We start from the raw sequence: 24,496 nt of genomic DNA, 5'->3' as shown, positions 1-24,496 counted from the left end.
CAAGCGGCCTTCCAGCCCGGCCCCGGGTACCAAGTTGTTGGTCTCATCTTGAAGGCCGGCTTCGTGGTCGATAGGTAAAGCCATTGCTGATTCGAGCCTGTAGACTGGTGTGTACTGCAGATTTATATCAAGCAATCACTGTTATGCTTAGCCCCACGGTGGGCGCCAAACTGTTTACCCGAAAAATCGGATAACATTAAATTTGTGTATGGTTCTAAGGATATGTGATACAATTTGATACAAATCGTATAGGAAAATAGAAATATTTGTGTTCTTGGCTATGAGAATGGGAATAGTGAGCAAAAGAATGAATAAGGTGAAACAAAATAAGCATGAGGAGATCTCTTTCAATATGAGAAGTGATCTTTTGTTACAATGTATTTTTCTCTCTCTGCCTTGCTTACAAGGATCACCCCTTTTATAATAGAGAGATCCTACTTCATTTATAATAAAATAAAGCATATAGTAGAGAACCCATGATGATTTGTCTCTTCCTTGATTCTCGCCAAGATTCCCTCTCTTAATGCGGTTGTAACGACTCTTGTCTGTGAGCTCGACACTAGCTCGGGCTCGTTATTAGTTCGAACCCTCGGTTTTGGCTTGAGTCCGACCTCCGGGATGGGCGTAGCGCATTTTTGACCTCAAAGCAATGCCTTGCGGACCGATTCAGTCACGAGCTCGATGAAAGTATCAAGCCGACTCCTCGATCAGCCTTCGGACTCGAGGCTCGTTTGTACTGCCTTCGGAACTCATCCCAAAATTTCACTCCGGTTGCTTACCATTCGAACTCGATCAAACGTAGGAAGGTCGAAATCTATTTTGACCGTATATTCTAAAATCTGCACCCTGGAGCTATGTTATTACTAATTCTGCTAGCATTAAGTTCTTTAGCTCTAGTGTAGGTTGATTTAAGTGCTTTAAATTAGCTTATTGCTTTTGAATAATTTTAAAAATAAGATGCGCATTGAAACCAAAATGAAGGGATCACGTGAACTTTTTCTATGAATGGAGCTTGCTTGTATTACGTATTATGATAAAAATAAATTGTTGTTGACACAACAAGAAATAGGTAACCGTAAAGAAAACAAGAAGGAAGAAAATTGCAAAACAAACCTATAAAAGGTTAGTTTTTCCAACAATTAATCGTCTTCACACACACTTATCTTCGTACATGTTTAGACTGATAACTTATAAATCCAAGAAGATGTCACGTAAGGGAATTATTCAAACTCTTTCTTGTCTTAATATCTTGCTATCTTCTTTCTATAAGTGGTGAGTTATTGTCTCAAAATTGCAACACTAAAGTTTTTCAACCTTTTCGTACTAATAGCAGTAACTTTTGACACCATTAGCTGTTGTCGCTTAAAGTTCGGTTAGTGCAGTTCCTCAATTAGAATATGTAACTGTTATGGAAGAGTACAAGTTTTTGGGCTTTAGAGCCTAGTTTATTGGATTCAAATCTAATATTTCTGACAAGGAACATAAATATACATGTAAAAATTATTAAAAATTTAATGAATATTAAATTTTAAACTCATAATTTCAAATATTTATTCAGCGGTAGGAACTTATCAACTGAACTATCTAGTTTAAATACTAAATTCGTCTCTGTATATATATATACACACTTCACTTAGCACATGCAATTGTAAGAACTGAATTGGTTTTGATTCGAAACAGAAAATTAACTCTTCCTTGGTTCAAAGCTACACGTCTCCTGTTTAATCTTTCTTGAGTTACCTAAACCAGGGTTAAGGCCAAACTTTATAGTAATTACCCTCACTTGATATTAAGAGAAGTGAACTATATATAGGTGGGACATGTGATTTACCTTTTCTCGTACCTACGTAAAGCTAAGTTATTTATATAAGAGCATGAATACTGATGTTAATTAACCTAAGAGAGAGTGAAAGAATTAGCTGATCACCTAATTAATTAAAAGGTTGGTGTTATCTTTCATTATAATATAGGAAGTATGAAAACAGTGATATTAATGGTGCTAAGTCAATTAGCATCTGGAAGTGTAAACATTTTGTACAAGATTGCTGTTGCTGATGGAATGAATGTCCAAATTATGGTCTTCTACAGATTGGTTTTTGCCACTGCTTTCATGGCTCCTCTTGCTTTCATTATTGAAAGGTTCTTTAATTTCCTTTAATTTGTTTAGTGTGTAAAAGTAGTACTGGAATTTCACAATCTTCTTTTCTTTTGGTGCTTTAATATTTGAATATATTCATGAAACCTTTTTTCTACTAGAGAGTCATTTGACACGTAAATAATGTTGAAGTGCAACCTTTTAAGTTGAATAATGGAGCACTTTGATTAAGTATCAACAATATTTTGTTTATAATTTTTTATACTACTGCTTTTGAGAGTCTTGTGTTTCTTTCATGCATCGTTGAAGTTCACTTTTTTTTTCTTTCACTTTCAATTCTTTATTACTAGCATTTTTCTAACGTACCGATATATAAAAAACAATTTAAGGATTGAATCAAGATCAGCTTGTTTATACTTATTTTCTTCTTTGCTTTTGCAGAAGAAGTAGACCAAGATTAAGCTGGACAATAATTTTCCAAGGGTTCGTGAATGGATTGATGGGGTGAGAATTACAGCTAATGGATAATATTCGTCGCATCACTTTCAATTATTTCACTAAGCAGTCCGATGCATAAAGCATTTTGCATTCACGCAGAGTCGAAAAAAGGTTGCAAGGGTGTGTTATAGGGATGCGGTCCTTCCTCGACCCTACGTAAATACAGAATGTGTGCATCGGACTGTACTTCTAGTGAAATAATTGAAAATGGTGATACGAATATGAAAATATTAATCAAAACTTTTTAGAGATGAATAAATAAATTCCTAGCACTTTAAAAGACAATACTCACATTAAGAAGAACTTTTAGTCCTAACTTCTACCATAAAGGGAAAATAATATGTTTGTGTGCGCGCTTTGAGCACATTGTTACCTCTTTCGGCCAGGTTTGTTCACTTAAAAAATCACCTCATAATATCACTCCATATTTATTAAAAGTATTCTTCTTATCACTAGAAAAATGCCACAGCCCCTACACACGTAATCATCCTTAAATTTTTCGAAATAATTTGGGTTTATTTATTTTTACAGAGCAGCACTTGGAAGCAATTTCAATGCGGAGAGTTTGATTTACACGACAACATCATTTTCATCAGCCATGTCTAACCTTACTCCTGCAGTGACATTAATTATGGCTGTAATTTTGAGGTAATTCTTTTCTTCAAAATTTACTGGAATCTCTTAATTTGATGTTTACAGATCTTATGTTATATTGTTTGCCTAAGAATTGTTATCAGAAGAGATGGATATGAAAGTACATATACTTGCCAAATATTACCAGTGGCATGGAAGATTCAAGAATTTCTTTTATATTAAAAAATGAGTACTCTGAAAATGAATGTGTGTAGGGGTGACAATAAGAAATTTTAGAAATGTTTTATGTCTTTTTTATACCATAAAAATTCCAGCTTTTGACTTTCTCGGGCAAATTTTTTCTTATCATTTCCTATTAGTGTCATTTTGACTAAGCTTACGAGGAGCTAAGGTATTCAAAATCAAAATGTAGATGCAATTAACTTTATTTTATTTATTTCCAATGATTTGTAATAATTATCTTGGCCATGATATTCACAGGATGGAAGGCTTGGACATCCATAGATTAGCAGGAAAAGCCAAGTTGCTAGGAACTATATTGGGCATTATGGGAGCACTAATTCTGAACCTTTACAAAGGAATGAAGATTCCATTTTGGTCTGCCAATATACATCTTCTTCATAATGCTAATGTCACTGCAACATCAGCACAACCAACAACCTACAACAATGTTTGGGGTTCAACACTTGCATTTTTAAGTTGTGCTTCTTATGCTTCTTGGTTGATCTTTCAGGTCATTTTTGCAACTAATTTCTCCATTAACTAAATTAAGATATAATCGTCGTCATACAATGTATTATGTGTTCTATTCTCTTTTCTTGACATCAGGGTAAGATGAGGCAGAGGTACCCCATGTACTCAAATACTGCATTGATGTGTTTTTGTGGGGCAATAGAAGCAGGCATCTATGCTTTTTTAAAAGAAAGGGATTCATCTGCCTGGAAACTTGGCTGGAATATCAGACTTTTCACTACTGCTTATTCGGTATGTCACTCAATTCTTAAAAGCATTAGGGGGGAATGAAACCAACACACTAATCGATTCCATTCTCGAGTTTTCAACATTTTCTACACTGTTTTCAGGGCATTGTTTCTTCAGGATTAGCAGTAACCATGATAGCATGGTGCACAAAGCTAAAAGGGCCTCTCTATGTTTCTTCGTTCTATCCGTTGGCACTTATCTTTGTAGCCATAGTTGGTACGCTTGTTCTTCACGAGGAGCTGCACCTTGGAAGGTAAAAATCAACCCTATGACTGTCCAATTGCAGTTCATTCCATTCAGAAACTAATGATTTCTGCTTATGATGATAGCATTATAGGATCAATATTCATCATTGCCGGCTTATATATTGTGTTATGGGGAAAAGCCAAAGAGATGAGAATAGCTGAAACTGAAGCCTTAAAAAGTATAGCTGAAACTGAAGACTTAAAAAGTAACAACAATGGAGTCATTGAGATCATCTCATTTGCTGGTGGAAATCTGGCTACTGCTGCAATAGTCCCAGAATTAGAAACTGATCATCAAATTGTTACTACATCAGCTGCAACACTTCAAGAAGCATAACGGGAAGACCCAACTCATATATCCAATCACCAGTTATTCTATGCTCAAGTTTCAGCAAAATCAAACGTTTTTTTTTTTCACTTTTCCTGATTTAGTTCAAGTGGAGCACAAGAATTTGTAGATCCATGTATAACAAATATCTCAGTGAATAAAAAACTAGAAAAATTGGACACCATACTAACTCGTCATATTGCAAAAAGCTAATTATATAGTATGTTTAAACGTACCATTGATGAATAAGATGAAAATATAGTATGTAATCAGAACTCAAACCACAACCAACAAATGAATGATTAAATCTAGCTAATCACAACTTGTTCAACCAACAGAAAACAGCTCCACTCCATCCACCTTGCAATCTTCGACCAACTAAGGAAAAAAAGTTTGATTTTTCAAAGCCTTACCGCATTATGGTTCACTTATCCTATTAAGATTTGTCCGACTTCTTTTCTTCTATTACAGTTTTCTCTGCCTCGGCAGCTGGTTTTTCTTCTGCTTTCGTCACCACTGGAGCTTCAGATTTTGGAGCCTCTGTGGCAACTGGTTTTTCTTCTGCTTTCGTCTCCACCGGAGCTTCAGATTTTGGAGCCTCTGTTGCAACTGATTTTTCTTCTGCTTTCTTCTCCACAGGAGCTTCAGATTTTGGAGCCTCAGTAGCAGCTGGTGCCTCTTCTATTTTCTTCTCTGCAGGAGTCTCTGCTGCCACTGTTACTTCCTCTACTTTCTTCTCAACAGGAGTCTTGGTTTCTGATTTTACTTCCTCTATCTTCTTCTCCTCAGAAGTTTCCGCTTTGGGGGCCTCTATTGTGGATACCACTTCTAGAGCTCTTTCTGTCTCTGTCGTTACAGGAGCATCAACAACCTTCTCAACTTCATTTGGCTTGGCTTCTGATGGTTCGGAAGCTTGTGTTATCTCAGATGCCTCCTCTTTCACTTGCTCCAATCCCTTAACTTCTTCATTCTGCGACAAAAGAAATGGAACATATCGGAAACTAGACAAATGCTACCAAACAATATCAAATCAATGTTCCCCTTCTTGTTCTTTGTAGCAAAACAACTATCTTTTTGCAGTAAATGGTAACTATGAGAACAAGCATAGAATATCCTGTTAAGTCAAGTCAAATAAGCTGGCAATTGAATGGTTAAACAACAAACTCAACCAATCTATCAATTCCATTCACATTTATGACATAAAGATGAAGTCAAAAACTATGAACTAAAAACATGACTATTTCATTTCTTCCATGTGGGGATGAAAGGAGAATATATATATATATATATATATATATATTTTTTTTTTTTTTGACTTGTGTAGAGGGGAAGGGAAATATTTTCTTTCTTTTCCACCAAGAAGGAAATTCTCATTTTTTTCCTTTCTCTTCCTCTTTGTAGTTTCTGATGAAGCTGTATTATGTTCTTTACACAATCTTGAAACTTTTTATGTTAAATGTGAAAAAGTTGCATTACATTTTCTACTGGAAACTTTCTAGGTAATTAAAAGGTACAATATACTTATAACCAAACAATCCAGAATGACCCTAATGTCAGTGTCGCTATAATTGAAAAAAAGTGAGTTAACATACATGAAAACCAGTGAAACAAAAAGGCAGACAAAGCCAGCAATATTGTATAGTATAAAAGCAAGATTATAATAACAAGACTACACAGAAACAAAAACAAAGGGGAAGAAAACAAGTTTAGTGGTCCATTACCAAGAAAACAAATACCCTGTTTGGTTGTCAACAACTCAGAATCCAATTGAATGTCAAACATCATTACCAAGATTCTTTTAGACCACAAAGACTCTAAATATAGCAATTAATCTGTACTTACACCACACCATCTCTGTTCCAGCCACGCAAATTAAAGAATAAACAATTTTAACACCAAAAAAGTTAAGTTTGGTTTCAGAATTAAGGATATCTTTAAGAAAAGATAAAGAATGCCGACAAAAATACTAGTGAAAAATAAAGGGATGGACCATATAATTATGATGACAGTCCATTAATGTCCAAAAAAGTAATTACATGATGGTATTAATTTATATCACATTCATTAGGCCTAGAGTGGCGTTTATGACTTGCTTAAGTACACCTTCTTGCTTTCTCATGGGTATTAATGTCTATCATCAACATTCCAGTAAAAATATCCAAAAAATACAACATTAGATGCAAAAATACTTTATTTTTGTTAAATTCAGAGCCAGGAATTGATGGAAAACCTAATAAAAATAGTAATCCACCTCTCTTTTTGATAGCCATTAAGGTGGATTATCATCATTATAAATAACATTATCCAGTAGTCCAAAATAAAAAGAATAAGATACTTCCTCCAGTCCTTTTCAATTATCATGGTTACTAAAAATAATTGATAGACTAATATAAATAAAGGTAAATTAGTAAAAAAGAAGAAGTTATTCTTATTAATATTTTATGAAGGAGCGTGTAAAATGCAAATATGACAATTAAAAAGAATTGATGGCAGTATTAGCAACAATTTTTTTTTTTTATAAATGAAATAAGCTCCTACAGAGATATTTAATTTTTTCTTTACTAAACCATAAATAAAATAGGAAGATTCAGCCATCAATAGTATCGACAAAAAATAGAAAAGAGTGTAAACAAGAAAGCAAAGGGCAAATAGGAGGTCAATCTAAAGATAACCAAAAGAACACAAACAAAGAGAATCTCATATATACGAAAATCCTTTCCTTTTAGCTCCAATTTGAAGCTGTTGTCGAAGAATATACAACAGATTCAGAGCAAACAATATTCAAATAAACAGTAATCAAAAACGTAATTATAAATAAAAGAATATAATAAAATCAACAAAATGAAAACAATTAAGTATTATAGAAAATAACCAAAAAGACATCAATTGTTCTATTTCTACAAATAAAACATATATTTATACCGAAAAAATAAAGATAAATATAAAAATACGATAGTTGACATATGAAAAATTGAAAATACCTGCTTGAACAAGTTAGAGAGAGATCGGCGTTTCTCAGGATCATCATCAGCACCAACTTCTACTTCCTTCTTCACTTCTTCCGCCACCACCGTCACATCCTTCGCCGCCGTAACATTCTCCGGTACGTCTTCCGGCGCCTCTCCTTTCAACTCCTTTGGCTTCGTTGCACACGCTCCCATTTTAGAGAAAATAATCAAAACCCACGAAACCCCTTTTTCTTCTTTTATTTTCCCCTTATGAGTTTTTTTGACTTGGAGAAAAAGAGAAGAGAGATTTTATAGTGGCGGGAAGGTTTTATAGTCTATTTCAGACGATCTTTTTTCTAAAGCCCAGAGAGATTTTAGTGGGACTTCTTCTTTTTTTCCTTTTAAAATCATTTTTCCTTATTTTTCTTTAAACCTTTTTGCTACTTATTGTGTCTTGAGAGAAAAATAACGATCGTGTGTTCCTAGTTCCTACATACTTATGGAAAGTTAATCAGTATTTTATTTGATTACCATTTTATTTAGAAAAGAACTAAACAACATTGTCCAAATTCATAGTACCTAAAACTAAATGGCTTTTTTTAATTAAAGAATTTAGATTTTATGTACGGACATTAATATATATATATATATATATATATATATGTGTGTGTGTAATCAGGTCGCTTATAAAATAATTACAGGTAAAATATAAACATTAATTAGTATTTTGATAAAAATGTTAAAATTTACATTAGTGTAAATAACTCTTAACACCGTCTATGTGTATAACTTAATACAAAATTCAATGGTTAATACTAGAACGTTGGATCATGTCTTTTTTTCTTTTTTGGGATGTCATGAGCTTTAATATTTGTGTGAGGGATGCGAAGTAAAGGAAAACTTAAAGATAAGATCTAAATATATTTACCTTTAAATATGATATTATGATTGAGTAGTTTTATTAGTAAGTTATTGCTAAATTCTCTTCATTTTTTTTTCAGCGAAAATGAGAGTCGACCACGTTAAGAGAAGGAAATTTAAGGGTTAGACATTTATGATATAAAGTAGAGCATTGACCGGTGAAATTTCAGGCAATTTTGTGTATGACTTTATCTGTGAAATTTCAGGCAATTATGAGTTTATCTTTTTCTTTCCCACGCTAACCGCAACAGAAAACTTGATCAGATACATTCAAATAGGTACTACTTTCTCTTTTCACTTTATTTATCGTAATTTAACTTGAATGTGATTTAATAAAGATACAAAGGTCTTTCAATGTTGTGGACTTAAATAATTTAAATTATTTGTGTGGTGATAAAATTTTTGAAACTTATATTTTTAAATGTAACATTACATTTGTGTGGTTGTAATAATCTCTTGTTAAGGAAATAATGTAATGTCTCATTTAATTTTTCGGCAAAGAGCCAAATATACCCCTATGTTTTCGAAAATGGTCTAAGAATACCCTCGTTATACTATTGAGTTATCTATACCCCTGCAATCATACTTTGGGTTCAAATATACTTCACATTTAAACGGAGGGACACATGTCATCGTCCTGTTGACCAATTCTAAATATCTCCTAATTAATTAAAAAAACTCATTACCCATACCCGAAGATCAATTTTCGAAAGCAACTTTTTTTGTAAAAACTGAATTTTTTTTTGTAAAAACTGAAAAAAACGATTTTCTTTTTCCAGTTTTTAAACAAAACTGAAAATTTTCTAAAACAATGTTTGTGTAAAAACTGGAAATAAAAAGCTGAAAAGTAATTTTCTAAAACAATTAAAAACTGAAAAAAACTGAATTTGTTTTAACTAAAAACTGAAACAGTTTTTAGAAAAATATTGCTTTAAAAAAAACTGAAAATTAATTTCTAAAGCAATGTTTTTTGTAAATTTTTTTTAAAAAAACTGAAATTTATTTTCTAAAGCAATGTTTTTGTAAAAACTGGAAAAAATATTATTTGTTTTTCAGTTTTAGTTTTAAAAAAATCAGTTTTTTCTAGTTTTTAATTGCTTTTCAGTTTTTACAAAAATATTATTTTAAAAAATATTTTTCAGTTTTTTTAAAGCAGTTTTTTTTGTAAAAACTGGAAAAAAAAATCGTTTTTTTCAGTTTTTATTAAAAAAAATAATCAGCTTTTTCCAGTTTTTACAAAAAAATATATTGCTTTAGAAAATTACTTTTCAGGTATGGGTAATGAGTTTTTTTTAATTAATTATGAGATATTTTGAATTGGCCAACAGGACGATGACACATGTCCCTCCGTTTAAATGAGAGATATATTTGAACTCAAAGTATGACTATAAGGGTATAGATAATCCAATAGTATAACGAGGGGTATTCGTAGATCATTTTCGAAAGTATAACGGTATATTTGACCCTTTGCCGTTATTTTTTTAATGAATCAATAAAAAAAATAGTGCCAAATAAAGTGGAGCATGACGAATTACTTTTTCCCCCACTACATTACAAGTTTATACGCAATAAATGGGGATGGAGTAAAATAGAAATGTATATTCATAGATGCTCCCGCAGAATATATATGTGTGTGTATTATATACATATAATATTCTTATTTGCCAATTTTATATTTGCCCAAGAAATGTAAAAAGCTCTCGAGCATAAGTGAGAGCTCCATCAGGATCCTCTGGATTAACTTTCCTTTTCAAATTTACCACATTATTTTCATACCAAAATAGAACCTACAGCTACCCCCAATTTCCTTATTCCCATTTAAATTAAAAATATTGAGATTATTATTATTATTATTATTATTATTATTATTATTATTGTCAAAAGTAAAGACCGAGAAAGGAGTTTTCACGTTTTGTTACAAAAGATTTAAACTGGTTAAGAGGTAATGTTTAGTTTAACCGAGGAATAATATTCAAATCACGTAGAATATACGCATATTCTGAATTGTCATTCGAATGTGCTACAATATTCAAACGAGTGCAAGAAAATTAGAATTAAAAATCTGAACATCTACCGACCAAGTTCAACACGTATTTAGGAAAAATTCTTATCGCTTAATGGGTTCGCAACACGCAACTAAGGTCCCGTTTGCCGTAAAAATAAATTCTTTTTTTTCAAAAAATATGTTTGTCCATGAAATTTTGCAAGTTAATGAAAAAATTTCGAAATAAGTTTTTGAAAAATTTCAGAAAGAGTTTTTCTCACTCACAAAATTGAAATATATTTTCAAGTGAAATATATGTCCAAACATAATTTCAAATTTCAAATAGTATTTTTCAACTTAACTTCAAATACAATTTCCCCCCCCCCCCCCCCCCAAAATTACAATGTTTATATCCAAACGCCTTCTAAGTGTATACAAAGAAATAGAGTCCTAATCACAATTTTTTTTTAATTGACGACTCTTTGTTTAGAAATATGACGGTGGCCATAATGATATTTTATAATTTGGAATAAATAAGTTAATAACAGAACATGATAATGCTTGGAATAGTCAATTGCGTCCAGTGTAATTTCTTTGGTCAATAAAGGGTTATTTTATTATACATTAAATGGTTACAAAACTTGGCATTTGTAAGGTATGTAGTTCCTATTTGGTCTTGTACAAAAGACGGTGGGGAATCAAAATAGAGTTCAAGTTATATGGACGATAGTATAATGAATTTTTACATCATCAAGTTATATTTATTTGTTCTAAAATATAATTATCTTATTATCAAAATTACAAATTTTATATTTTAAGAATACATATCTATTGAGTCTTGACATAATTTAGGTAATTTGGTAGTATAATTTTTTTAATTACATTGACAATATATATAGCTTAAACTCATCAACATAAACTAGTCTAGCAAGCTCATTTTAAGTAATCTCCAACCAGCTAATGAACTTTTCCATGTGGTAGGGTAACTGTTTTTTTTAAAAAAAAATTAAAATATATTTTGAGCATCTAGGAAAAATTGTTAGTCATATGCGAAGGTGAATTTAGTATTTGAATTTTGTAGGTCCGGATTTATATTTTATCGTATATTATTTAATTTATTGGGTTTAAATTATATGTATTTATTCATATTCTTTTAAACAAATACTAAACTAAGACTACCAGTTCAAATTAACTCCTAGTTTTCACTAGATCCGTCCCTGGGTTGAGCAAAATAGACCATAAAGAATGTTCATTTTTATGAATCACTTATTTATACTAAAAGATTAGTATAAATTGCCTCTGATTTAATATTATGAGTCAGTTTTAACTCTTAAATCCAAATATATATGTATTCGTTTATTTATAAAATTTGATCCAATATCTAAAAATATTTTTCATAATCCAATTTATGGTCAACTATTTTTAATTAATCAAAGCCAAACAGGCTCAAGATCGTGTTACATACTAAAAGGAGAGTGCTCAACTTACGAGGACTAAAAGGGAAACAATAATAAGAAACATTATACGACCTTGGGACAATAATTCTACTACTGTCCTAAGCTAATCGAACAAAAAATCGATTTAAATTTTATTAACTCGTTTGTCAAGTCTGTTTAAAAGTACAAGTCAAGATCTTATATCATATCTCGTGTAATTATTCAAGTTTATATATAGACATATATTATGGTAAAGAAGAAAGAATTTGAGTTTATATATAATAATAGAATAAAAATTTGAGATAATTACATTTTTAGGTCACCTAAAAAAATAATAGTCGGCAAATATATCTATACACACACACTAGTCTTAGGATATGCGCTTTGTGCGTATACCCATATCAATTTTAAAAAATTATATAAATATTATTAAATTTTGTATATCTTACGTGCAATTATCAAGTGTCGTTCGATAGTATTTTTAAAATTTAAAGTTGAGTTGAAGAGAATAATAATTATGACCATTGGGATAAGGTATATCTAATAATAGTATTTAGTAGTATTTGTATTTGTATATAACCAGAGATTGAAACATAATTTTTCACAAAAAGTCTTTCTCGATATTTTTCTTTTTTATTACACTAAAATAATTATATTATATAAAATTAATTAGTTTTATTTTTGTGATCGATTTATAAATCTATAATTGATAATAAGAAAAATCGAAGGAGTATCGACTGATATTATAAAAAGATATTTAATATAGAATCTTATATAACTCAAACAAGGATTTAATGTACACAATTTAGTTAAATTAAAAATGTTAGTCTCTGAGCACAATTTTTTTTAAAATTACATAATAAAAATATTTTTCAGTTATATAAGTTTTTGAAAATGATAAATATTAATAACAAGCTTAGATTGTGAAATAAAACTGAGAAAAAAATATAAAAGCTAAAGAATTTAAAATAAAGTGGAAATAAGAGAGTATTCAAAAGCAGATGAAAAACATATTCAGTAATAGATTAGGAGTAATAGATAATATATTTCTAATATAAAATTGAATACGGTTAAAACCGATCCTCGGTCATGAAGATCGATCGAGGATGGCATTTCAATCGAGGGGTATCTTCATGTAGACCTCGAACGAATTCCGAGATGGGGGCGTCGAGCTCGGGCGTTCGAATCGACCGAGGTAACATCGACCGATACAGGTCCCGAACATCGATGCCCAAAAGTGATCACCTAGCTCGAAACCAAGGTCGGGGTTCCGATCCGATACCGAGCTCGAGTCGGTATCGAGTTCACAGACAAAAAAGCTGTTACAACCACACCAAAGGAGAGAATCTCTGCGGGAATTAAGGAGGAGACACACCATCATGGGTCCTCCACTAGTAATATTTATTCCATCATGTTGCTATAGATGAAGTAGTGATCCTTGGCTATAAAGGCAAGGAGAGTTTGTAATAGAAGGCACTTTTTTGGCTGGGATTAAGAATTCATTGTGTTTATCTTTCTAAAGCTCACCAAATACCTTTGTTCATCATCTTCTATTTTTGCATCATAAATACGTGTATTGTTATTTTCAGATCAAAGGAATCTACTTGCCCTTAGAACCATACATAAATTCAACATTATCCGATTTTTCAGGTAAACAGTTTGGCGCCCACCGTGGGGCTAAGGATAACAAGTGATTATTTGATACAAATAAACAGCACACTCCAGCTTACAACTTCATGTCAGCAATGGCTCTGCCAATCGACCTCGAAGCCGGCCTTCAGGATGAAACCAACAACTTGGAGCCCGTGGCCGAAAGACTACTCAACAACGGCAACGAGGCTCGAATCGAGGAACCCGAAATTTGAGCCAAAGTACCAGTAGATATCAATTCACGAATAGCTCTAGAAGCGAATCAACGTTCCGAGCAGGAAAGAAGCGTTCAGGGGGGCGCTCGACCCATAGCCCGAGACAGCCACAACACGGAGGAAATCGGGGTCAGTTTGCGCATGATTTTCCAAATGCTACAAGCCCAACAAGTAGCGATAGCTCAGTTGCAGAGCCAAACTCATATGCGAAGTAATCCAAACTCCAATCCACTTCTTCGAGAAGTAACCCCCAGAACGGAGCCCGACACAGTGAAACCGAACAAGCGAAAATTAGGAACCGCTCCTGAAATTGCTAAACTGCTCGAGGAACTCACAAAGCGAGTCGAAGCCAACGACAAAAAAATTGAAACATATGATGCTAGGATCGATCATATCCCGGGGGCTCCACCCATGATGAAAGGGCTGGATTCGAAGAAATTCATACAAAAGCCTTTTCCATCGAGCGCGGCCCCGAAATCGATCCCAAAAAAGTTTCGTATGCCCGTAATTCCCAAATATAACGGTACGACCGATCCTAACGAACATCTCACCTCCTATACATGTGCCATCAAAGGCAACGATTTAGAAGACGATGAGATTGAGTCTGTATTATTGAAAAAGTTCGAAGAGACCCTCGCAAAAGGAGCAATGATCTGGTATCACAGCTTGCCGCCGAATTCTATCGATTCTTTTGCCATGTTAGTAGATTCGTTCATAAAAGCGCATGTTGGTGTCGTAAAGGTCGCAACGAGGAAATCAGATCTATTCAAAGTAAAACAAAGGGGTGACGAAATACTGAGGGAATTCGTATCCCGATTTCAAATGGAACGCATGGATTTGCCACCAGTCACATACGACTGGGCCGTACAAGCTTTCCCTTAAGGGTTGAACGGAATGAGTTTGACAACATCACGTCGGCTGAAACAAAGCTTGATCGAATACCCTGCAATAACTTGGGCGGATATACACAATCGGTATCAATTAAAAATCAAGGTCGAAGATGATCAATTGGGATTTCCGTATGAACCCACGCGTCAGAACCGCGCAACCACAAAAATTCTTAAGGAAACCAACAGAGAACAGAGGTCAAACAGAGACCGATATCAACCGTATGTCACAGATCGGGTGAACCACGGTTCGGCGCATGAGACAGTTAGGAATAACCGCAGATTTGATCGGGAGCAAAATTTTCGTGGAGTTATGAGCAAGAGAGGTTTTGATAAACATGTTGATCCTATAGAAGTTCCTCGATTATCGGAATATAACTTCAACATCGATGCATCCGACATCGTATCGGCCATCAGACGCATAAAAGATACCCGATGGCCTCGACCCATGCAGACCGATCCAGCCCAAAGGAATCCCAATCAAATATGCGAGTATCATGGCACCCATGGTCACAAAACGGAAGAATGCAGACAATTAAGAGAGGAAATAGCCCGCTTGTTTAACAAAGGGCACCTCAGGGAATTTTTGAGTGATAGGGCGAAGAACCATTTTAAAAACAACGACTTCGGCAAGCAAAACGAAGAAGAAGAGCTACAGCACATCATTCACATGATCATCGGCGTCGTCGATACCCCTCAGGGACCTAGGCTCAAACGCGCTAAAACGTCGATTGTGAGGGAAAAACGATCTCGAATTCAAGATTACACTCCCTCAGGGACTTTATCGTTCAATGATGAAGATATAGAGGGAATCATCCAACCCCATAACGATGCATTGGTAATATCCGTACTCATGAATAAAATTAAAATTAAGCATGTGTTAATTGATCCAGGTAGCTAGGCCAATATCATCAGATCGAAGGTCGTAAAACAGCTCGTCCTACAAAACCGGATCGTATTCGCAACTTTGGTTTTAAACGGATTCAATATGGCATGCGAAACCACCAAATGCGAGATAACCCTATCGATAAACGTCGCCGGAACAATTCAGGAAACAAAATTTCATGTGATCGAAGGCGATATGAGATATAACGCCCTTTTTGGAAGGCCGTGGATCCACAGCATGAGAGCTGTACCTTCGACCCTACACCAGGTCCTCAAATTCCCAACACCGACAGGTATCAAAATAGTGTACGGAGAACAACCAGCCGCAAAGGAAATGTTCTCCATCGAGGAAGCAAAACCAACATCTTCGTCTTCGCCAGTGCATGGATCGGGTTCAAAAGGAGGCACAGTCGAAGACCAGAACGCCAAATAGCAACCAAAGACATCGGCCCCGACCCAGCCAGATAAGTAGAGCATCGAAGAAGATAGTGATCACTGGATCCCTTGATCCTTCGTGACCCCCGATGACTCCGATAACACCGAATCAACTATTGAGGAATTAGAGCAAATCATTTTGATCGATCACTGGCCCGAACGAAAGGTATACCTGGGAAGGGGTTTGAGACCCGAACTCAGGAAGAAAATCATTCAATTTCTTATCGATAACATCGATTGCTTTGCTTGGTCCCATTTAGATATAACAGGAATCCCGCCGGACATAACGACACATCGACTAAGTGTGTCCCTTAGATTCAGATCGGTGAAGCAAAAAAGAAGGCCCCAATCGGAGGTGAAGCGCGCATTCATAAAAGATGAGGTAACTAAAATGCTCAAAATAGGATCCATTAGAGAGGTAAAATACCCCGAATGGTTGTCCAATGTGGTCGTAGTGCCTAAAAAGGGAAACAAACTTAGAATGTGTATAGACAATAAGGACCTGAAAAAAGCATGCCCCAAAGATTCTTATCCACTGCCCAACATCGATCACTTGATCGATGCCACAGCCGGCCACGATCCTTACTTTTCTCGATGCCTATTCCGGGTATAATCAAATCCAGATGAACCCGGAGGGCCAGGAAAAGACTTCGTTTGAGACCAGATATGGAACATATTGTTATAACGTAATGCCCTTCGGGCTAAAAAATGCAGAAGCTACTTATCAACGCCTAGTAAATAGAATGTTCGAAGAAAAAATAGGTAAATCAATGGAAGTCTATATTGATGACATAGTAGTCAAGTCCCTGCGCGCAGAGGACCATTTGACCCATTTGCAGGAAACATTCGATATTCTGAGGAAATACAACATGAGGCTCAACCCCGAAAAGTGTGCTTTCGAAGTCGGCTCGGGTAAGTTCCTCGGCTTCATGGTGTCAAATCAGGGAATCGAGATCAACCCAGACAAAATCAAGGCCATTTAAGACATCACCATCGTGAACAGCGTGAAAGCTGTACAAAGGTTAACAGGAAGAATAGCAGCCTTGGGCCGATTCATTTCGAGATCATCAGATCGAAGCCACAAATTTTTCTCTCTACTTAAAAAGAAGAACGACTACGCTTGGACACCGAAATGCCAACTAGCGTTACAAGAACTGAAATGATATCTATCGAACCCACCACTGCTGCACACTCCAAAAACTGACGAAAATTTTTACCTGTACTTGGCAGTATCAGAAGTCGCCATAAGCAGTGTCCTGGTTCGAGAAGAGGAAGGTACGCAATTTCCTGTTTACTATGTAAGTCGGACCTTAGGGGAAGCGGAAACTAGATACCCGCACTTGGAAAAATTGGCGCTTGCGCTGGTTAGCGCCTCTAGGAAATTACGACAGTACTTCCAATGCCACCCCATAAGCATATTAACCACCTGCCCACTTCGTAATATTTTGCATAGGCCTGAACTATCGGGCCGATTGGCCAAATGGGCCATCAAACTCAGCGGGTACGATATTGAATATCGACCTCGAACAGCCATCGAGTCTCAAATTTTAGCAGACTTTGTGTCCGATTTCATGCCGACCCTCGTACCCGAAGTCGAAAAAGAACTACTGTTAAAATCAAATTTATCAACGAGGGCATGAATCCTCTTTACGGACGGAGCTTCGAACGTAAAGGGGTCCGTGCTAGGCATAGTTTTAAAATCTCCCGGGGGTAATATTATTAGGCAAACTATTAAAACTATCAGGTTAACTAACAACGAGGCCGAGTATGAAGCCATAATTGCAGGTCTCGAGTTAGCTAGAAATCTGGGAGCGGAGGTCGTTGAGGCCAATTGTGACTCTTTGCTAGTGGTGAGTCAAGTAAACAAAACCTTCGAAGTCCGAGAAGGCAGAATGCAAAGGTATTTGGACAAACTGCTTGTCACTTTGAACCATTTCAAACAATGGAGTCCACGACATGTTCCACGAGAACAGAATAACTATGCCGATGCGCTTGCTAATTTGGGATCATCGATCGAGGTGAATGATTTGAACTCAAAAACTGTCGTTCAACTTTCAAGATCTGTAATCGAAGAAGGGCACGCCGAAATAAATTATACTAGCTTAACCTGGGATTGGAGAAACAAGTATATTGAATACTTAAAAAACGGAAAGCTCCCTTCAGACCACAAAGAGTCCAGGACCCTTAGAACTAAAGCTGCTCGATTCACTTTGACTGCGGACGGAACGTTATATCGAAGAACATTCGATGGACCGATGGCGGTATGCATAGGCCCGGGAGATACCAATTACATCCTACGGGAAGTACATGAGGGCACTTGTGGCAATCACTCTGGTGCCGACATGTTAGTTCGAAAAGTGATCAGAGCAGGGTATTATTGGATCGATATGGGCAAAGACGCAAAAGAATTTGTTCGTAAATGCGATAAATGTCAAAGGTTTGCTCCAATGATCCATCAGCCCTGAGAATAACTTCACTCGGTCATATCGCCATGGCCATTCATGAAATGGGGAATGGACATCGTCGGCCCCCTACCATCGACCCCAGGTAAAGCCAGATTTATTTTGTTTATGACTGACTATTTTTCTAGATGGGTTGAAGCGCAGGCGTTCGAGAAAGTAAGAGAAAAAGAGGTTATCGACCTTTTGTGGGATCATATCATATGCCGATTCGGGATACCATCCGAAATAGTATGTGATAATGGGAAGCAATTCATTGGCAACAAAATCACAAAATTCTTCGAAGACCACAAAATAAGAAGGATACTAGCAACCCCATACCACCCCAGTGGAAACGGACAAGCCGAATCAACAAACAAAACTATTCTTCAAAATCCGAAAAAGAGATTGAACGACGCTAAGGGAAAATGGAGAGAAATCCTGCCCGAAGTCCTTTGGGCATACCGAACAACATCGAAATCCAGTACAGGGGCGACCCCATTCTCCTTAGTATATGGCTCCGAAGCATTGATACCAGTCAAAGTCGGAGAGCCTAGTCCTAGATTTCGATTCATGACGGAAGAATCAAATAACGAGGCTATGAACACTAGCCTTGAATTATCGGACGAAGGACGAGAAGCTGCCCTCATCCGGTTGGCCGCACAAAAGCAACGAATCGAAAGGTATTACAATCGAAGAACTAAACTTCACCACTTCAAGCCAGGGGACTTGGTGTTAAGGAAAGTCACCATCAATACTCGGAATCCAAACGAAGGAAAACTAGGACCAAATTGGGAAGGACCGTACCAGGTGCTCGAGCACTTTGGGAAATGATCGTACAAGCTCGGTATCATAAACGACAAACAACTATCAAGCAGTTGGAATGTATCACATCTAAAACGGTACTACTGCTAAGGTCCGACCTTATTCAACTGTCCCGTACAGAAGTTCGAACAAAGAACAGAAGTATTCTTTTACTCAAAAGCACGTGTTGAACTCTTTTTTCCTTAGACCGACTTTTTCCCAAATGGGTTTTTTGCGGCAAGGTTTTTAATGAGGCAACCATCGATCGTGCTGCGCTTTCAAAATAGTATCCGAGGCTCTCGACCCTTAGCCCGAATGGCCTCAAATACCAAGGGAGCACCAGTACCTCAAATACATCGAGTTCAGATGCAACAAAGTCTTCTCACAACAATAGAGGAAAAATTGTAAGAGCCAAAATGGTCAAAATAAACCATGCTCATATTATATTGCCCCAAAACATATGTACAATGGCTTGAGATTTATTATGCAACCAGAATTAACGATCACTCGAACATTAAGCCTACGGGCTACTCCTATATCAAGTTCGAAATACTCAGTCAACCGTTGAGCCTACGGGTTACTTCAACATCGAGTTCGAAATAATCACTCGAATATTAATCGTATGGGCTTCCACATTATCTCGAGTTCGAAATAATCATTCGAATATTAAGCCTACGATCTACCACATTATCTCGAGTTCGAAATAAACACTCGAACATTAAGCCTACGGGCTACTCCTATATCAAGTTCTAAATACTCAGTCAACCGTTGAGCCTACGGGTTACTTCAACATCGAGTTCGAAATAATCACTCGAATATTAAGCCTACGGGATTCCACATTATCTCGTGTTCGAAATAATCATTCGAATATTAAGCCTACGGGGTACCACATTATCTCGAGTTCAAAATAAACACTCGAATATTAAACCTACGGGCTACCACATTCTCAGTCGACTGTTGAGCCTACGGGCTGCCAAGTTCGAACAAGGACCCAATCGAATTTGAAACATTAAAAAAGCTACGTTTACTCAGAGTTTAAGTTAACCACCACATCATCATCGACTCAACAAGCAAAATCGACCTTGTTTATATATACAAAACTGCCTATGTAATTAATTTACAGGTAATGAGAATTAGAATCTAAGCTTCTAGGTCGGGGTCTTCCCCACCCTCGGACCCGCTTTTGCTACCATCATCGTTATCATCGTCATCATCATCAGAAGCAAGGCTTCAGATTCCGCTTCAAGCTCTTTTGCCTTTCTTACCTCTTCGGTAAGATCGAAACCTCGAGCATGAATCTCCCGAGGGTCTCCCTTCGAGATCTACACTTAACAAGTTCGGCAACCCAATGAGCTCGAGCATCGGCATTCTTCGCCGCTTCCCGGCCCTCCACCTGAGTGGCCTCAACATCAGCTCGATATACAGCAATAGACTTATCCGCCAAAATTTTCGACGACTCAACCTCTGCCTTAGCCTCATCAAGTCATATCTCAAGCTCATCGATTTTCTTAGTCTGAACCAACACCTTTTGCTTGACGTTTCGAAGCTGAACGTCGGCTGATAATAACTTTGTTAAGATGGTTTCTTTCTCCGCTGCCAGGCGGTCAATAGTGTCCTTCTACTGGTTGCATTCGGCCCGGATTTGATCGACATCCTCTCGAACTAGCCCGATCCTCTCGATCTTTTGCTGCAACTGAGACAACGGATGGTTAACTTCCACAGTCGATTCGAATCTATACTTTAACAGAAGCAAGGCTTCAGATTCCGCTTCAAGCTCTTTTGCCTTTCTTACCTCTTCGGTAAGATCGAAACCTCGAGCATGAATCTCCCAAGGGTCTCCCTCCGAGATCTACACTTAACAAGTTCGGCAACCCAATGAGCTCGAGCATCGGCAATCTTCGCCGCTTCCGGGCCCTCCACCTGAGTGGCCTCAGCATCAACTTGATATACATCAATAGACTTATCCGCCAAAATTTTTGACGACTCAACCTCTGCCTTAGCCTCAGCAAGTCATATCTCAAGCTCATCAATTTTCTTAGTCTGAACCGACACCTTTTGCTTGACGTTTCGAAGCTGAACGTCGGCTGATAATAACTTTGTTAAGATGGTTTCTTTCTCCGCTGCCAGGCGGTCAATAGTCTCCTTCCACTGGTTGCATTCGGCCCGGATTTGATCGACCTCCTCTCGAAGTAGCCCGATCCTCTCGATCTTTTGCTGCAACTGAGACAACGGATGGTTAACTTCCACAGTCGAGTCGAATCTATACTTTAACAGAACAAGGCTCACCTGCTGATCGAGCTCGACCCTTTCTTCATGAACCTTAGCCAAATCCGCTTGAAGATCCTTTATAGCCTCCTCCTTTTTGCTACAAAGAAGTCGAAGGTCATCTCTTTCACCTAGGACCTTCCGGAGTTCGGCCTCACATTGGCTAAGATCAACTTGAAACCTACCGATGTACTGCATAGTTAGAAACTGTCATCAACACCAATAAAGCAAAAAAAAGGATCATCGATATTGAAACCGCCAAGTATGGAAAAGAACAAAGAAGCCAAATACGGAAGAATCATTACCCGAGTAATAAAACGCTGAGCTTCCTCTAACAAAAAAGAAGCATCACCGATATCGGAACTGTCATCAACACCGGTAAGACAATCCTTAAAAGGATCCGCTGCACCTGAGCCAGCACCAATATCGGGAGTCTTCAGCTCTCGAGCCTCCTTCAACGCCTCCTCAGAAAAAGACGGAAGGGAAGGTGAATGACCCATTGCCATTGCCCCGAGCAAATCACTCAGAGTACTCTGATCGAGACTTAGGTCTTCGGAACAAACCCCGATGGGAAAGCCACCGGCTCAGCAGCTCTAACAACCTCGACTGCCTCCGTAGGTCGGACTACCAAAGCCAAGGAGCTATCTTCTTCTTCTTCTTCTTCTTTCTCCCTCAGTCGATGGACCGAGTCGATCGAAAGGGCAATGATTTTTCTCCTCACCGTTCAAGTTTTGGGCTTAGGATCCTCCGGCCGAGAGGAAGCCCTTCGTTTATATTCTTTTCCCTGTTCCTGGACCGGGGGCTTATTGCCTTCATCACCGCTCGAAGGCCGCATAACGGCATCCCTAGTTACACCTATATACAAGGGAAAAATCGATAACAAAATGAACGCAGAATATACCTCGAGGGAAACAGGAACCAAACCTCACCATGATTCTTGGCCTCCCATCTGCCTTAGGCCAAATCACGCCAAGCGCGCTCGGCATAGGATGAAGTCGAGGCTAACTTTCGAACCCAATCCTCGAGGTCAGGCACAACTTGTAGCATCCAAGGTGCAGCTGAACATCAAAAAATAATATTAGCAAACACGGAAAAAGACACGAAAAGCAAACACGGATCACTTACGGTCAAAGTTCCATTTTTCAGGAAACAACATCTTTTTCTCCGGGATAAGATCACGAGTCCTCACTCGAACATATCGACCCATCCATCCTCGATACTTATCTTCATCGATGCTCGACATCAAAGCCTTCGATGCCCGACGATATAGCCTAATAAGTCCACGATAAATCTGAGGCCGATACAGTCGTATAAGGTGGCTCAGAGAAAAATCCAACCCTCCGGCTTTGATAGAGAAGAAACGCAATAAGATAACTATACGCCATAAGGAAGGATGAATTTGGCTGAGGGTGACCTGATATCTCCTACAGAAATCAAAAATCACGGGATCGACAGCTCCCAACGTAAAGGGATAAGTGTAGACACTTAGAAATCCCTCCACATAGGTAGTGACGCTCTCATCGGAGGAGGGTATTTGTAACACAACCTCAGAACCCCAGCCACAGTCTTTCCTGACGACCTCGAGGTGAACCTCCGCTATAGAGAAAATATACATTGATACGTGCTCACACCGACCCGAAACGGACGAAGGATTCTCCACCTTAAAATCAGCTTTTAAAATACATGGGCCGGGAATATAATCTTGAACGGACGGCTCGGTCGGCGCCTTATCATCACACGGCCGTGAGGAAGAAGCTTTCTCCTTGTGAGGTACAATTTTTGAAGTTTTCGCCATTAATACGAGAAGAAAAAGTCGCAAAGAAAGGTGAAAGAGGGGATAACACCGAAACTCTGGTATATGCGGCACTAAAGTAACGAAATAAGAGAAACTAATCAAAGAGAATTTGGGAAAAGAGGAAGCACAAAAGTGGAAAACATTATATGTGAAAACCATTTATAAGGCATGGCGATTCGTTTCTAGCGGTGGCCGACCATCGACTGGCACACATTAAATGCCTCGATAAAACCAAATCGATGGGACAGCCATCACGCACGCCATAGTCAAAGCCGATAGAAACGTCATTATCGATCCGGTCGAACCTTAGGGAAATCACATCGTTTCTCGTCATCTCCTTTCTAAGAAACGAGGAGGCTATCTGTATACGTTTAAAACCTATCCTTGGTCATGAAGATTGATCGAGGATGGCATTTCAATCGAGGGGTATCTTCATGTAGACCCCGAACGAATTCCAAGATGGGGGCGTCGAGCTCGGGTGTTCGAATCGACCGAGGTAACATCAACCGATACAGGTCCCGAACATCGATGCCCAAAAGTGATCACCTAGCTCGAAACCAAGGCCGGGGTTCCGATCCGATACCGAGCTCGAGTCGGTATCGATTTCACAGACAAAAAACTGTTACAACCGCACCAAAGGAGATAATCTCTGCGGGAATTAAGGAGGATACACACCATCATGGGTCCTCCACTAGTAATATTTATTCCATCAAGGAGAGTTTGTAATAGAAGGCACTTTTTTGGCTGGGATTAAGAATTCATTGTGTTTATCTTTCTAAAGCTCACCAAATACTTTTGTTTATCATCTTCTATTTTTGCACCATAAATACGTGTATTGTTATTTTCAGATCAAAGGAATCTACTTGCCCTTAGAACCATACATAAATTCAACATTATCCGATTTTTCCTGTAAACAAAAATACTTTTATTTTTAATACACTCAATGCCAATTACTATTATTTATTACGTACTTATTCCACACTAAAGTCTTTTCATAGAACTTTTGATCAACTTATTCTTAGTTATTATGGATTCATGGTAACGAAACTCTAAAAACTAAAAGGAGAAAAATTATATTGGACCTATAATAAA

General features: G+C 37.2%; 2 protein-coding genes across 3 annotated transcripts; one reads left to right on the top strand and one right to left on the bottom strand.

Moving 5' to 3' along the window:
* Window positions 1-1,993: 1,993 nt before the first annotated feature.
* Window positions 1,994-4,931, top strand: LOC104092771 (WAT1-related protein At1g68170-like). The gene is made up of 7 exons (XM_070176784.1): window positions 1,994-2,139; window positions 2,537-2,599; window positions 3,125-3,241; window positions 3,668-3,920; window positions 4,016-4,171; window positions 4,228-4,421; window positions 4,498-4,931. The coding sequence occupies exons 1-7, from the start codon at window positions 1,994-1,996 to the stop codon at window positions 4,748-4,750; spliced, it is 1,182 nt and encodes a 393-aa protein (XP_070032885.1). The 3' UTR covers window positions 4,751-4,931.
* Window positions 4,932-4,940: 9 nt separating this feature from the next.
* Window positions 4,941-8,137, bottom strand: LOC104092773 (major latex allergen Hev b 5-like). 2 transcript variants are annotated; one of them, XM_018769659.3, is made up of 3 exons: window positions 7,723-8,137; window positions 5,289-5,711; window positions 4,941-5,222 (listed from the first exon to the last, which is right to left on the bottom strand). In XM_018769659.3, the coding sequence occupies exons 1-3, from the start codon at window positions 7,900-7,902 to the stop codon at window positions 5,178-5,180; spliced, it is 648 nt and encodes a 215-aa protein (XP_018625175.1). In that variant the 5' UTR covers window positions 7,903-8,137; the 3' UTR covers window positions 4,941-5,177. The 2 variants fall into 2 exon arrangements, with proteins under 2 accessions (XP_018625175.1, XP_009596734.1); XM_009598439.4 differs by having other exon boundaries at window positions 4,941-5,711.
* Between the last annotated feature and the right edge of the window lie 16,359 nt (window positions 8,138-24,496).

Source organism: Nicotiana tomentosiformis, chromosome 5 (genome assembly GCF_000390325.3).
Source record: "Nicotiana tomentosiformis chromosome 5, ASM39032v3, whole genome shotgun sequence".
Taxonomy (NCBI): Eukaryota; Viridiplantae; Streptophyta; class Magnoliopsida; order Solanales; family Solanaceae; genus Nicotiana; species Nicotiana tomentosiformis.
This window is presented reverse-complemented; position numbering and strand designations above follow the sequence as displayed.

Coding starts and splice junctions, on each gene's coding strand:
- LOC104092771 (XM_070176784.1), top strand. CDS start 1,994: ATGGTGCTAAGTCAATTAGCATCTGGAAGTGTAAACATTTTGTACAAG. Junction 2,140..2,536: donor CTTGCTTTCATTATTGAAAG/GTTCTTTAATTT, acceptor TTGCTTTTGCAG/AAGAAGTAGACCAAGATTAA. Junction 3,921..4,015: donor CTTCTTGGTTGATCTTTCAG/GTCATTTTTGCA, acceptor TCTTGACATCAG/GGTAAGATGAGGCAGAGGTA.
- LOC104092773 (XM_009598439.4), bottom strand. CDS start 7,902: ATGGGAGCGTGTGCAACGAAGCCAAAGGAGTTGAAAGGAGAGGCGCCG. Junction 5,712..7,722: donor TCTCTAACTTGTTCAAGCAG/GTATTTTCAATT, acceptor CTTTTGTCGCAG/AATGAAGAAGTTAAGGGATT.